Raw genomic sequence first — 13,781 nt, forward strand, 5'->3', positions numbered from 1 at the left:
CAATACTTCTAGGTAAAAGTCCCAGGGCTGACTCTCATTGGCTCAGTTTGAGTCATGTATCCACCTCTGAACCAATCAGTTGCCAGGGGATTGGAGGATACTGATTGGCCAGGCCTGGATCACATGACCACTCTTGGCATGGGAACTGTTAGCTCTACTCAAACCATCTGGATTAAAACTTGACAAGAGGTGGCTGACCTCTCAAAGGCATATTTGGTTGCTGTTCCCATCAGGAAGGATGGAACCTGCGCAGGAAAAAACAGTAGTTCCTTATTACAGAAATGCTGTGCTGTGCTGAGCTGCCTTCCCCAAATCCAGTCCCAATTTTATAAGCCACATCTTTGATAGGTGTAGTTGTATCATCTTTTTTTTCCTCTCTCTTTTTTAAAAATTAATTTTATTGGAGTATGGCGGCTTTACAATGTTGCATTAGCCTGCACTGCCCAACAAAATGAATCAGCCATACACATACAGATATTCCCTCCCTTTTGGACTTCCCTCCCACTTAGGTTACCACAGTGTAGTAGGTAGAGTTCCCTGTGCTCTACAGTATGTTCCCATCAGTTGTCTATTTTATACGTAGTATCAATAATGTATAAGTGTCTATCCCAGTCTCCCAGTTCCTCCCACCCCACCCCTTTCTCCCTTTGTATCCATAGTTGTACCATGTTAACTGTGAAACTGTGATTGCTGTAGTCACATCCCCAGACACAAGCAAACTGAAAAATGACCCCATTATGTCCTCCTGCACACGCTACCTGGGCTGCTCCGTCCCTTAGGATACTCACAGGATCTACAGGCAGAAGCTGGAGGAGCTGACCGCACTCCAGACTTCGTGCAGCAGCTCCATCAGCAAGCAGAAGACACGACTGAAGGACCTGAAGTGCACGCTCCAGAGGTAGGCTGGCTGCAACTCAAAGGCTACCCTGAATCCCAACTCAAAACTGGCCTGGCTTGAGCAGAGAATGGAAATTTTAATGGAAAAAACCAGGAGTGGCTTCAGGCATCACTGGATCCAGGGGTCAAAGGGTGTTTTTAGGAATCTGTTTTTTTCCTCTAAATCCTGCCTTCCTCTAGGTTGGCTTTACTTTGGCTGAGATGGTCACTGAGATGGCCACCAACAGTGCCAGGCTTTTATCCTCCAGCCTTTCTTCCTACTGGCTCAGCCACACCAGCAGAAGTTCTGGGCATGATCCCCATTGGCTGGAATTGGTCACGTACCAGTCTGCAAACCAGTCATTGAGACTCTGGTTGGACAAGACTCGGTCATATGTTCACTTTATGGACCTGGGGGATGGGACAGCCCTACTTGAACCATACGGGATGGGGCGAGGATGAGGCGTAGTTCCCCAGAGGAAAGGTCTTCTAATAAGTCCTACTGGGCAGGTAAATAGCAAGTATCCTTCTCACGGGTGTGGGAGCTCACTCCTCACCGGGCTCTCTGGTGGAGGGGGTGAGAAGTCTGGCATCCCTGGTGGGGATATGCTTGAGCTCATGACTTAGTTCAGTTCCTGAGGCCAGGATCACCTGTTCACTTCCTAATCCCATGTCTTCACGGCTTGAGAAGTGCTCTCACCCCCTGCAGGTGAAGGCGTCTGCTGGATACTGTGACCCCCCTAGGGAGGCAGGAAAACATGCTCTGAGTGGCTCGTCCCAGGTCACTTAGCTGGGCCTCCATTCCAGAGTTTGTGACAATTCTGGAATCCTGGTCAATTCTTCCTTTCCCTGGTGGACAGTTTTTGGGACGGTTACTGAATATACCCCTATCCTTGACTGACCATTTTGGAAATGGAGGCCCATTAGTCATGGTGTAGAGTGTGGATGGTTCCATGTAATGACATCACCACCCTTGGAAAAACACATCTTACTGATGACAGGACTCAAGAGTCTTTCATCTGTCTAGGGTTTTTCAGTCGTGGCACTATTGATAATTCTTTGCTGTTGGGGGCTGTCCTGTGCATTGTCGGATGTTTAGCAGCATCCCTGGCTTCTACCCACTAGATGCCAGTAGAACCCTCTACCCCTGTCTTGACAACCAAAATGTTCCCAGACAGTGTCTTCATGGTTTGGGAAGTGCTCTCATCCCAGGTTTCCCCAATTGAGAACCACTGAGTTAGAAGGTTGACCCGTGAGTTATGTTCTTACACCAAGGACCCCTGCTATTCTGAGAGCGTCTATGACTTGTTTTTCTGGTTTTGAGATTAAATGTCACCAAAGAATAACAGTCAGACCTTGGTTGGTTGACTGCTTATACTTTCAAAGCATTCTTCCTGTCTGTACTCTTAGTAATCTTCAGGTTGTTCCTATAGAGTAGCCTGGAAAGTAGTACTGCCAGTAGATATCCATTGAACTTGTACTTTGTGTTCGGTATTCTAAATGCTTAACATTGCACTTAGTCACTTTATTCTCACATTGATATTGTCTATAAGGTAAGACTGATGGGATGTATCCCTGTGTTTGAGGTATGGAAAATAAGGCAGAGAGGTTGAAGGACATTCCCAAGGTCACAAGACTAGCAGGGAGTCAGCATCAAACGCAGAGAATACAGGTGGAGGACTGAGGTTGTGAGAAGCATTGTGATGGCAAGATGGGAGGGCGGTACCCAGAGTTTCCAGATTCTTCCTGCAGTCTGTGTAACGCCCCTGCTTCTCTTTACGCCCACACCTCTGACCACAGGTACAAGCGCCACGCCAGTCGGAAGGAGGCAGAGCTCATTCAGCAGTTGGGCGCCAACGTCAAGGAGCGGCAGAATGTCTTCTTTGACATGGAGGCCTACCTGCCCAAGAAGAACGGGTAGGAGCTGGGGACCTACTCCCCAACCCCCAGCGCTGTGGGCAGATGCCCCGGCCTGGAGCACCTGGTCTGTGTGACTCCTGCCTCCCTGTTGGGGCTTGAGTTGAAGGTGAAAAGGAGGGAACAAGGGCAGGAAAGAGAAGGAAGCTTCCTTACACATCTCTCCATGGACCCAGGAGGGGACCTCAGCCCCTCCCGTGTGGTAGTGACATTCCTGGAAGGGCTTTTTCAAGGAACAAGATGAAAGATCTGGTTCCCAGGATCTGCCACATGCCTGATGCCACCTGGGGTCCAGAGGAAAGGTGTTCTCTCTTAAGAGAACAAACATTTATGGAGAGCCTGCTGTATGCCTTGCATCATGCTGGGGGCTCTCCTGATGTCACTCACTTCATCCTCAACAACCTGGTGAGTCAGGTCCAGGAATCTGCATTCTGCAAGGTTCAGAGACGAGACATTAGGGAGTATCTTGCCCAGGTGGCTCAGACCGGCTTTGGCTGAGCCAGGATGTGAACACTAGACATTCTGACTCTAGAGCTTGTGTTCTTTCCATCTTCCTCCTTCAGAGAAGTCCCATCTCCTTCCTCAAGTGACATCACCGCCACCCTGTTCCAGAGAGAGATCCTTACAATATTGTATCATGACTTGACGTGGGCAGCTAAAAGTACGTCCTGGGAAGCACCCTGACTTTTTTCCTGGTTTGGCCTAGCCCTAAGTCAGAGCCTTCTACCAGAGCCCTTCCTCTTGTCTTCTTTTTTGCTGTATTTGGTTAAAAACTCTAGGCTTTGGGTGGCGATAGCTTTTTACAGAATGAAACAGCATAACCTTCTTTTAGAGTGTGGCTCAGATCCACTTTCCCAGCTCCAATCTCCCTAGTCCTCTTTGCATGTTACATTAGTCAGGAGTCCTTGGACTGTAAATGACAGAAAACCCGACTCAGAGTTGCTTAATTAAAAATAGGGGATTTATTGGCTCTTGTAACTGTAAAGTCCAGGTGTATCTATAGGTATGGCTGGATCCTGCTGCTCAAATGATACTGTTAGGCTGTGTCCCTCATTTAGCTTTCTTTTTACTCTCTTTTCCAGCATATGAGTTTTATTCTTAGGCAGGCTTTCTCTACAAGCTAGCCCCAGCAGCTCTGGGTTTGCATCCTACCCACTTAGCAAATCCAGTAGAGAATGCCTCTTTGTTCTTTAGTAGTTCTGGGAAACGTCCTGTTACTGATTCTTATTGGCCTAGATTGTGTCACATGATTGATATTGACCCAGTCAGGAAGTTGCACCACCTTGGCTGAACCTGGGTCATGTGCCTTACCCTAGAGCCTAGGGGAAAAGTGACTCTCTGAAGGGAAATTGTACTGCCCTTCTAGGAAGTGGGGACTATATGCTAGGTGGGAAAAATGGATGGTCTTTTCACACCTCTGCTCCAGGTACACCAGACTTGGAAATGCCCCTAGAATTTGCTCATAGCTAGAAAGAAGGCTCTCCTGTTCCCTTTTCTCCTCTCAAACTTCTACTCATCCTTCAAAACCCAGTTCACATGTTACCACCTCAGTGAAGCCTTTCCAAACCCCTCTCTCTCCCTCTGTGAAATTAACCCTTCTTCCCCTGAGATCTCATAACCCTTTATTTGCACCTTTATTAGTATGTTAGAGTACAGGCTATTGTAACAGAAGCCTAATGGCACAATGGCTCAAACATGCGTGGTTTTTGTCTCTTAACAACAGTCCAGAGGTGAGTGGACTCCTGAAGGCCAAGAGTGGTGGGCTCCCAAGGTCACCTAGGGACTCAGAGTCCTTTTCCAACTTACTACTTCACCCCTGCTTGGGGAGTTGTCCTCAGCTACATGGCCAAAGCTGGCTCACACCATCTCATTTTCAGGAAACAGGGAAGAGTCAGGCAGCAGAGGGCAAGCAGATCCCTTTTTACAAAAATGTTTGCCATTTCCTACTGAAGCCAAACACATGCATACCATACGACCCAGAAATTCCACTCCTGGGTGTGTGTGTGTGTGTGTGTGTGTGTGTGTGTGTGTGTGTGTGTGTGTATGGTGGAAATGAGTGCTGAATGTTCACAGCAAGGAAGGTAGACACAAAAGGCCACATATTGCATGAGTCCATTTATACGAAATGTCCAGGATAGACAGATCCATACAGATGCAATGTAGATTAGTGGTTGCCAGGGGCTGGGGGGAGTGGGAAATGTGCTGATAGCGGGTATGGGCTTTCTTTTGGGGGTGATGAAAATGTTCTGGGATTAGGTGATGCTGATGGTTGCACAACATTATAAATATATCAGAAACCATTAAATTGTATAATTTATTTTTAATTAAAAATTTTTTTATGAGCTCACTTTATTATTTATTCTTTTTTTTTTTTTTTTTAGTTCCAGGTACACATAGTGAGTTGATATTTCTGTACATTACAAAATGATTACCACTAAGTTGTATACTTTATTTTTTTAATTTTTTTAATATTTATTTTATTCAACAAGTTTCATGAGCATCTACTTTGTGCCCAGCACCATTCTGTGTACAGTGGATAAAGCTCCGAATAAGTCAAAGTTTCTGCGCTTTCAAAGCTTACATTCTAGAAGGGAGTGGGGGATGAAAATATATATGTACATACACACATATGTACATAATATAATCATAATTTTTTTTATTGCAGTATAGTTGATTTACAATGTTGTGTTAGTTTCTGGTGTACAGCAAAGTGATTCATTTATATACACACACATTTGTATATTCTTTCTCATATTCTTTTCCATTATAGTTTATTACAAGATATTGAATATAGTTCCCTGTGCTATACAGTAGGACCTTATTGTTTATCTATTTTATATACAGTAGTTTGTATCTGCTAATCCCAAACTCCTAATTTATTCCTCTCCCACCCCTTCCCCTTTGGTAACCATACGTTTGTTTTCTATGTCTGTGAGTCTGTTTCTGTTTTGTAAATGAGTTCATTTGTACCATATTTTAGATTCCACATATAAGTGATATCACATGATATTTGTCTTTCTCTGTCTGACTTACTTCACTTAGTATGATAATCTCTAGGTCCTTCCGTGTTGCTGCCAATGACATTTCATTTTTATGACCGAGTAGTATTCCATTGTTCATACATATATATATATATATATCACATCTTTTTTTCTCAATTCATCTTAAATTGTATGCTTTAAAAGTGTTTAAAAGTGTGAATGCTATGGCATGTGAATTATATCTCAAGTTTTAAAAAAAAAAGAAAAACATTCACAGCAGCTCTATTCATAATAGCCAAAAACTGAAAACAGGTCAAATGTTCACCAACAGTAGAATGAATAATTACATTGTGGTACCTCCACTCCATAGAATAATATACACAACGGGAAAGAAGGAACCACTGATGCAGACAATGTGGATGAAGCTCACAGACTTATTATTGAGGGAAAGAATCCAGACATAAAAGAGAATACATTGTATACATTTATGTGAAGTTCAGAAACAGGGAAAGCTAACACAACAGTGGGCATCCTTGCGGGGAGGGGCGGTTTACTGACCGGGAGGGGGCATGAGGGCACCTCCTGGAGCTAGAAGCATTTTATTTGATCTGGGTGTTGGTTACATGGATATGTAAATATATAAAAATTCATCATGTTGTATACTTAAGATTTGTATGCTTAGGAAGAGCCCTTTTTAAATTGACCTAGAAACTGTACACATGCCTTCACCTCATTGGCTGGAGCTTAGTCACGTGCTCACATTAGCTGCAAGGGAGGCTAGGAAATATGGTCTCTAAGCCAGCTGAAATGGGGAGAAATGGGTTAATCATGAAGGTCATGTCACAGCTGTCATGTTCTCTACTTAATCATTTTCATTCTCGCTCCACATGAGGCTTTTACTGCTGAGCTTAGCACCCTATTTTCTAATATCCGGTGCTCAGTGCTATGCTTATTAAGCTTGGATATTTTTGGTTGGGGACCACTCCTGGGGCTGTTAACATGGTGACCCTCACAGGTCTTTCCTTCCAGGCTCTACTTAAATCTGGTTCTCGGCAACGTGAATGTGACCCTTCTCAGCAACCAGGCCAAGTAAGTATCCCAGACAACCCTCCACTTGGCTTTACAGAATCCAGGCATCTTGCTCTTGCAACTCAGGAGAAATGGGACCAAGCTAGTATTTTTGCATAAATAAAAAAACGTTCACAGTTGGGAGTCTGGCTTTGGTCTTTTGGACGAGACTCTGAGGTCTCTTCTTCAGTGGGTGGACCACCTGGGGGAGGTTTCCTTCCTTCCTTTCACAGAGTCAATACCTGGGGTGGACAGGACTGCCACTTTCCCATGAGAAATGGCCCCTGCTCCGTTCCACGCCTTGTTACACACATTCCTCCTGGGAGGTAGGCAGTCCAGTCCTGTCCACCCAAAATCCATCAGTTACCAGGGGAAATGGAGCCGTGGCTTTTCCACTGAAGTAGCTGGTTGGGGGAGGAGACCCTATCTCTGCTTCCTGCCCATCACAGGCTTGGAACCTTAAACCAGGAGTCCAGGGACATGGAAGCTTTGCACACTGGCCCTCTTTCCCTAATTAATCATCACCGTTAATTCAAAGTCTCTCCCTTAGTGTGATCAGCAGGTCAAGATCTGATGGGGTCAGGGTCCTTCCCCCAGGTGGGCTATAGTTATGTGACCTTTCCTGGGGGTGTCTGTCTCTGCAGATTTGCCTACAAGGATGAGTATGAGAAGTTCAAGCTCTACCTGACCATCATCCTGCTCCTGGGTGCTGTGGCATGTCGATTTGTCCTTCACTACAGGTGATGGGGTGTGGTGGTGTGTGTGTGTGGGCATACAGGGGTGAGGAGAGGGCCATGAGAGAGGGATCCAAGGTCTCTCCTGCATCTACAGCATTTGGTGTGATAAGGTGTAGGGTAAAGAAGGACCATTCATTGCTTTTTTTTTCTTCCATTTTTTAAAAAATTAAATATATTTATTTTTGGCTGCGTTGGGTCTTCGTTGCTGCACGCGGGCTTTCTTTAGTTGCGGCGAGCGGGGGCTACTCTTTGTTGTGGTGCGCGGGCTTCTCATTGCGGTGGCTTCTCTTGTTGCGGCACATGGGCTCTAGGCACACAGGCTTCAGTAGTTGCAGCACATGGGCTCAGCAGTTGTGGTACGTGGGCTCTAGAGCACAGGCTCAGTAGTTGTGGCGCACGGGTTTAGTTGCTCCGCGGCATGTGGGATCTTCCAGGACCAGGGCTCGAACCCGTGTCCCCTGCATTGGCAGGCGGATTCTTAACCACTGTGCCACCAGGGAAGCCCAGGAAGGACCATTTCTTATGGGAAATAGCCGTCCTATCTGCCCAACAAGTATCTACTAAACGGCTGCTGAAGCGACCTTTTAACGTAGTAGTTGAGAAAGAGCCCAAGTGGTCCACCCATACAATGTAATACTATTTGGCCACAAAAAGGAATGAAGTACCGACACATGCTATAACATGGATGAATCTTGAATACATGATGCTGAGTGAAAGAAGCCAGATGCGAAAGGTCACTTACTATATGAACCCATTCGTATGAAATGTCCAGAATAGGCAGATACCATAGAGACAGAGAACAGATTAGTGGTTGTCAGGGGCTGGGGGGAGGGGAAACGGGGAGTGACTGCTCAGGGCGACATGGGTTTTTATTTTGGAGTGGTGAGAATGTTCTGGAATTAGATAGTGGTGATGGGTGCACAACTGTTAATATACTGAAAACCACTGAGTCGTATACTTTAAAAGGGTGAATTTTATGGTATGTGAATTATATCTCAGTTACAAAGAGAAAGGCAGTGGGGGGTAGGGTGGGGAGAAAGAAAGGAAGGAAGGAAATAAAAAGAAAGGAAGAAAAGAAAGAAGGAAATAGATTGACCACAGACTGCCCATGTTTGAATCCTGGCTTTGAAACTTACTGGCTGTTGCTATGGGCAGCTTCCTCTGGATGCCTCAGTCTCCCCATCTGTAAAACGAGGGTGACACCAGGCCCTGCCTCCCTGGGTTGTCATGACAATTCAGTGTGTTAACACGGTGCGTGGCTCTGCCCAGTGCCTGGCACCCAGCATTGTGGTTGAGAGTGCCGGCTGCTCTGTTAGCGTAGGACGAGGCCAGTGAGCTGAGGCTGTGCTGCCCCAGGGGTTTCGTTCCTCTCTCTGGCCCTGGCTTTTCTCCCCAAGTGTGGCTTGGGCATTTGGCCCACGTGTCAAGGGTTTATTTCCTGACAGGCGCTTGGCTGGGAGTCCAGTTGCTGGTCTGCCCACTTGAGTGTCCAAACAAAGGCTCTTTCAGGCCCTGGGCCCGTGGCGGCCTGCTGCCTCAGGCCTGGCGCATTTCCCTGGAGGGCAAAGGCTGCTCACGCCAGTAATGCCTGCTCACATGCCCCCTGGAAGGGGTAGAAGTTCTTGATGTGCAACCAGATTGCCTTGCCCTGGGGCCTCTAGGGCCCTCAAAGGACAAACCTGTGGTGTGTTGTCGAGATCTAAGGCTCACTGAGGGCCTGGCATTTCCATGTCTCCCATCCCTTTCTGTATTCATTTCCTGGGGCTGTCGTAACAAGGCACCACAAGCTGCGTGGCTTAGAACAATAGAAATATATTTTCTCACAGTTCTGGAGGCCAGAAGGCTGAAATCAAGGTTGAAATCACGGTTGACAGGGCCGTGCTCGCCCTGAAGGCTCTAGGGGAGGATCCTCCTTTGCCTCTCCCAGCTTCTGATGGTGACCGGCAGTCCTTGGCGTTCCCTTGGTTTAAGACTGACTCCAGCCTCTGCCTCCGTCGTCACGTGGCTATCTTCCCTGTGTCTCTCTCATGGTCTTCTAATGAGGACACAGTGATTGGATTTAGGGCTCACCCTAACCCGGTATGACCTCGGGAATTTCCTGGCAGTCCAGTGGTTAAGACAACACGCTTTCACTGCTAAGGGCCCGGGTTCAATCTCTGGTCGGGGAACTAAGATCCTGCAAGCCATGCGGCATGGCCAAAAAAAAAAAAGTAACCCAGTATGACCTCATCTTAACTAAATTACATTTACAAAGATCCTATTTCCCAATAAGGTCATATTCTGAGATTCTGGGTGGATATGAATTTGCGGGGGGGACACTGTTTAGCCCACTACGCCTTCTGTGGGTTAAAAATAGGGCAGGCGAGGGGGCCTGGATGGGCAGCTCATCTCTGAACCTCAGTTTCCTCATCTGTAAAATGGGAAGTAGTACTGTCTTAGTTTGGGTTCCCCCAGAAGAAACCACCCCCACAAGACAAGTATTTGAGTGCCCATAGTTTATTTGGGAGGTGATCCTAGGAAACACTGGTAGGGGAATGGAAGTGAGACAAGGAAGGGTTATCCTGTGGGCACCTGGAGTTCAGTGCTGCTGGGGAACTGTGGGACAGAGAAGGATGTGTCTCAGTTATCCCACCCGAGGGGCGAGGGAGCAGGTGGTATTTATCCTCTGACTGCTGTCAGTCTAGGAAGGATTGACTCCCAGAGAGTGTTAATCCCCCTGCCCTCCTGATCTGCCTCTGGCACCGGCAGGGTGAGCTCTGGTGGCCTGAGAAAGCCCCTAGGCGCACCAGGAGTTGCACGTTCCAGCTGTTGGAAGCTATGCAGATGGGAATGGGTGGGGTACATGCATCTGCCATGAGAGCCAGCCCTGTGGGGTTGTTCAAGGGTCCAGAGAGATCGTCCACGTAAAATGCCTGCAACGTTGCAAGTTCCCAGTAGTTAGTGCTCGCCTAGTGTGTCAGGCTGAATAATGGTCCCCAAAGATGTGCGTGTTCCAGTCCTCAGAACCTGCGAACGCGTGACCTTACCTGGCAGAAGATCTCTGCAGATAATTCAGTTAAGAATCTTGAGATGGGGAGATTATCCTGAATTATCCAGGCAACCCAGTGTAATCACAAGGGTCCTAATAAGTGGGAGGTAGCAGGGTCAGAGTCGGAGATGTGATGACAGAAGCAGAGGTCAGAGTGACGTGAGGCCATGAGACAGGGAATGTGGGCGGCCTCTGGAAGCTGGAAAAGGCAAGGAAGTGGATTCTCTCCTGGAACCTCCAGAAGGAACACGGCTCTGGCCTGATGACCTATTTCAGACTCTGACCTCCAGGACTGTAATAGAATAAATGTGTTCCTTTAAGCCACTAAGTATGTGCTCATTTGTTACAGCAGCAACAGGAAACTCAAACACTTTGGCAGGGCAGACTGAGACCAGCACCTCAAGCATGTCCCTAACGTGCCAGGGCCATAAAACTATTTTCACTCCTCTCTTTACTGATATAGGAAGGGACCAGTGGAAACTGTGCTGGTAACCCCACCGCTCGCTTCTGGGGCTGCCTCCTGTCTGGAGATATCTAAGTGACCCTCTGCAGTGGGGGGCCGTCTTCACTCCCCCGTTTCCTGTTCAAGTCAAGTAGGCCTTTGATTTCCTCAGAGTTAGACATATGAGACTCATTTCTTGGACTCTGGGCGCTCTGTGGTGCTTCCCAAATTATTATTACAGGGGACACCCATGGCTCTTCCTAGGCTGCAGGCACTGCTCTAAATTCAGCTGCTGCTCACAGCAGCTTACCCGGGAGGTGCTGTGACTCTCCCCACTTTACAGATGGGGAGGTGACGGCACAGGAGAATCACTGACTTGTCCTTGGTCCCACAGCTGGGAAGAGGCAGAGTCTGGATTGGAACTCAGGCCCCGTGTCTCCAGAGTCTGTTCCTGACCCTCCCGAGACTACCTCTGCAGGCAGTGGTTCAGCGGGGCTGAGAGTCTGTCATCTGTGACCATGAAACAGGGTCGCATAGCTTAAAAGACACCTTCCAATGTCTTTTTTAAAGATAGCATTTAGTATATCAAATTGATTATTTGGTCTAAGATTTAAACAGGTATTTTAATATACACATTTATGCAATATGTAGCATTTGTGCTATAATTGTCTACAAAATAAAAAGCGGAGCATGGGACTTCCCTGGCGGTCCAGTGGTTAGGACTCCACACTTCCAATGCAGGGCACGCAGGTTCGATCCCTGGTTGGGGAATTAAGATCCCACATGCCTCACACGGCGTGGCCAAAAGATAACAAATAAGTAAATAATAAATAAAAAGTGGAACAGTATAAGTGAGCATAATAGGTACAAGTATCCATTTCAACAGGTCAAATTTAGTTATTATCAACACTAATGAAAGCACATTTCCGTATATTTAACCTTCAAGGCCCTACTCAACTGTCATCTCTTCTTTGGGGACTTTACACATTTAAGTAATTAGGAGTCTCTCATTTTCATTCTCACAGACTCTCCCAGACGTCTCCCAACGTCTTTTATTATTGTTAAAGTTGTATCCTCCTATTTCCCTCCCAGGGCCTTTGTAGTTGGGGAAAAGGATCTCCCAGTTCAGGGATAGAATGGAGGAGATCGGGGGTGTTCTCCCTCCCCATGCAGTCATTTCTGTTCCCACGACAAATGGATCTGTGTGACACCAGGAGGTACAGAGCTGCTTCCTGTTGGGGTCAAAGATAGAGTCTTTATCGAGGGCCCGTCAGAGAGAGCCAGTGGCGGGGGAGCCCTCTGAGGGGCTGTCTGTTGCTGGCTCTGTCCCAGGATCCTTCACCCAGGAATGCTCATGGAGGGGGTCAACCTTCCCATTGTACAGATGGCAAAGTTGAGGCCAGTCAAGGTCATGCACAGCGTGTCTAAGGCTCACCCCTCTGACCAGGGCACAGCACGACTCTAGCTGCCATGTTCTGCCTGCCTTTAAGGCCTGTTCTGCCCACTGTAGAGGAGGCAGGGGGGTTTTTTAATTAATTTATTTTATTTTTGGCTGTGTTGGGTCTTCATTGCTGCGCGCGGGCTTTCTCTAGTTGCGGCGAGCGGGGGCTACTCTTTGTTGCGGTGCGCAGGCTTCTCATTGCGGTCAGTGGCTTCTCGTTGCGGAGCACGGGCTCTAGGCACGCGAGCTTCAGTAGTTGCAGCACGCGGGTTCAGTAGTTGTGGCGCACGGGCTTTGTTGCTCCGCAGCACGTGGGATCTTCCCGGACCAGGGCTCGAACCCGTGTCCCCTGCATTGGCAGAAGGATTCTTAACCACTGTACCACGAGGGAAGCCCAGGGAGTTCTTAAGTTCATCTTTTTGTATGTGCAGCAAAGTTTACAGACGGTCGAAGGGGATGGAAGGAGTTTACACTGCAGACAGTTTAAAATTGCAAATTAGGTTTCCTGCTTCAAGTCCTTCTCTTGTCATCCCACCAGAAATTGCATATCAGACAGATGTCAAATTTAGAAGGGAAACAGGTTGTCGTGGGCTGAGCGGTCAAGGAAGGAGGGGAAACCTCAGCTAGGGCCTTAAGGGCAGGTAGGATTCATGTAGAAAGGTGAGCGGGGGGATGGGCATTCTAGGTGGAGAGAAGACACGCCGCCGCCTTCCCGGGGTCACTGGGGATTTCTGGAGGCATGCCTCTGTGGGCGGTTCTCATCCTGGTTTGCTGTCCAGCTGTGGTGGCGGGGACAGCCGTCCCTGGTTCTCATGCCTGCCCCCCCCCCTCCCGGGCGCTGTTTCTCTATGCCAGGGTGACAGACGAAGTCTTTAACTTCCTGCTGGTATGGTATTACTGCACCCTGACGATTCGGGAGAGTATTCTCATCAGCAACGGCTCGAGGTAATTGGGGGCCCAGCTTTGTGGCGGGTATGGGGGAGCCAAAGGGAAATCTGTCATGGAGGTGAGGGCTGTCACCCTCGCCTTGCGTTCCCTTCCTCCTTGTGGGGGTGGGGTATTCATGACCGTTCAGACCCAGGGAGGAGGAAAACGGTATCGGCTGCTGCACCCCATTTGCTGTGCTCAGTCTCTTGCTTACAAGAAACCCTGACTCAAGTAGGAAATTTATATTCTCATAACAAGGAATGGGTCCATTGGCACTGACTTCAGGTAAGGCTTAATCCAGGTGTTCAGACAATGTCATCAGGACCCAGTGTCTCTCTGCCTCTCACCTATGCCTTCTACTGTG

The 13,781-nt window shown here is 47.8% G+C and overlaps 1 protein-coding gene across 4 annotated transcripts in view; it reads left to right on the forward strand.

Moving 5' to 3' along the window:
* The window catches only part of TMEM120B (transmembrane protein 120B), a 45,722-nt gene that overhangs the window by 19,967 nt on the left and 11,974 nt on the right, over positions 1 to 13,781 (forward strand). For all 4 annotated transcript variants that reach the window (XM_029217041.1, XM_029217052.1, XM_029217061.1 and 1 more), the window contains exons 2-6: positions 780 to 898; positions 2,677 to 2,793; positions 6,804 to 6,863; positions 7,487 to 7,582; positions 13,346 to 13,435. In XM_029217041.1, the coding sequence (XP_029072874.1) occupies positions 780 to 898; positions 2,677 to 2,793; positions 6,804 to 6,863; positions 7,487 to 7,582; positions 13,346 to 13,435 (482 nt within the window). The remainder of the gene's footprint in view (positions 1 to 779; positions 899 to 2,676; positions 2,794 to 6,803; positions 6,864 to 7,486; positions 7,583 to 13,345; positions 13,436 to 13,781) is intronic.

Source organism: Monodon monoceros, unplaced genomic scaffold (assembly GCF_005190385.1).
Source record: "Monodon monoceros isolate NGI ecotype Baffin Bay Population unplaced genomic scaffold, NGI_Narwhal_1 Super_Scaffold_1, whole genome shotgun sequence".
Lineage (NCBI taxonomy): Eukaryota > Metazoa > Chordata > Mammalia > Artiodactyla > Monodontidae > Monodon > Monodon monoceros.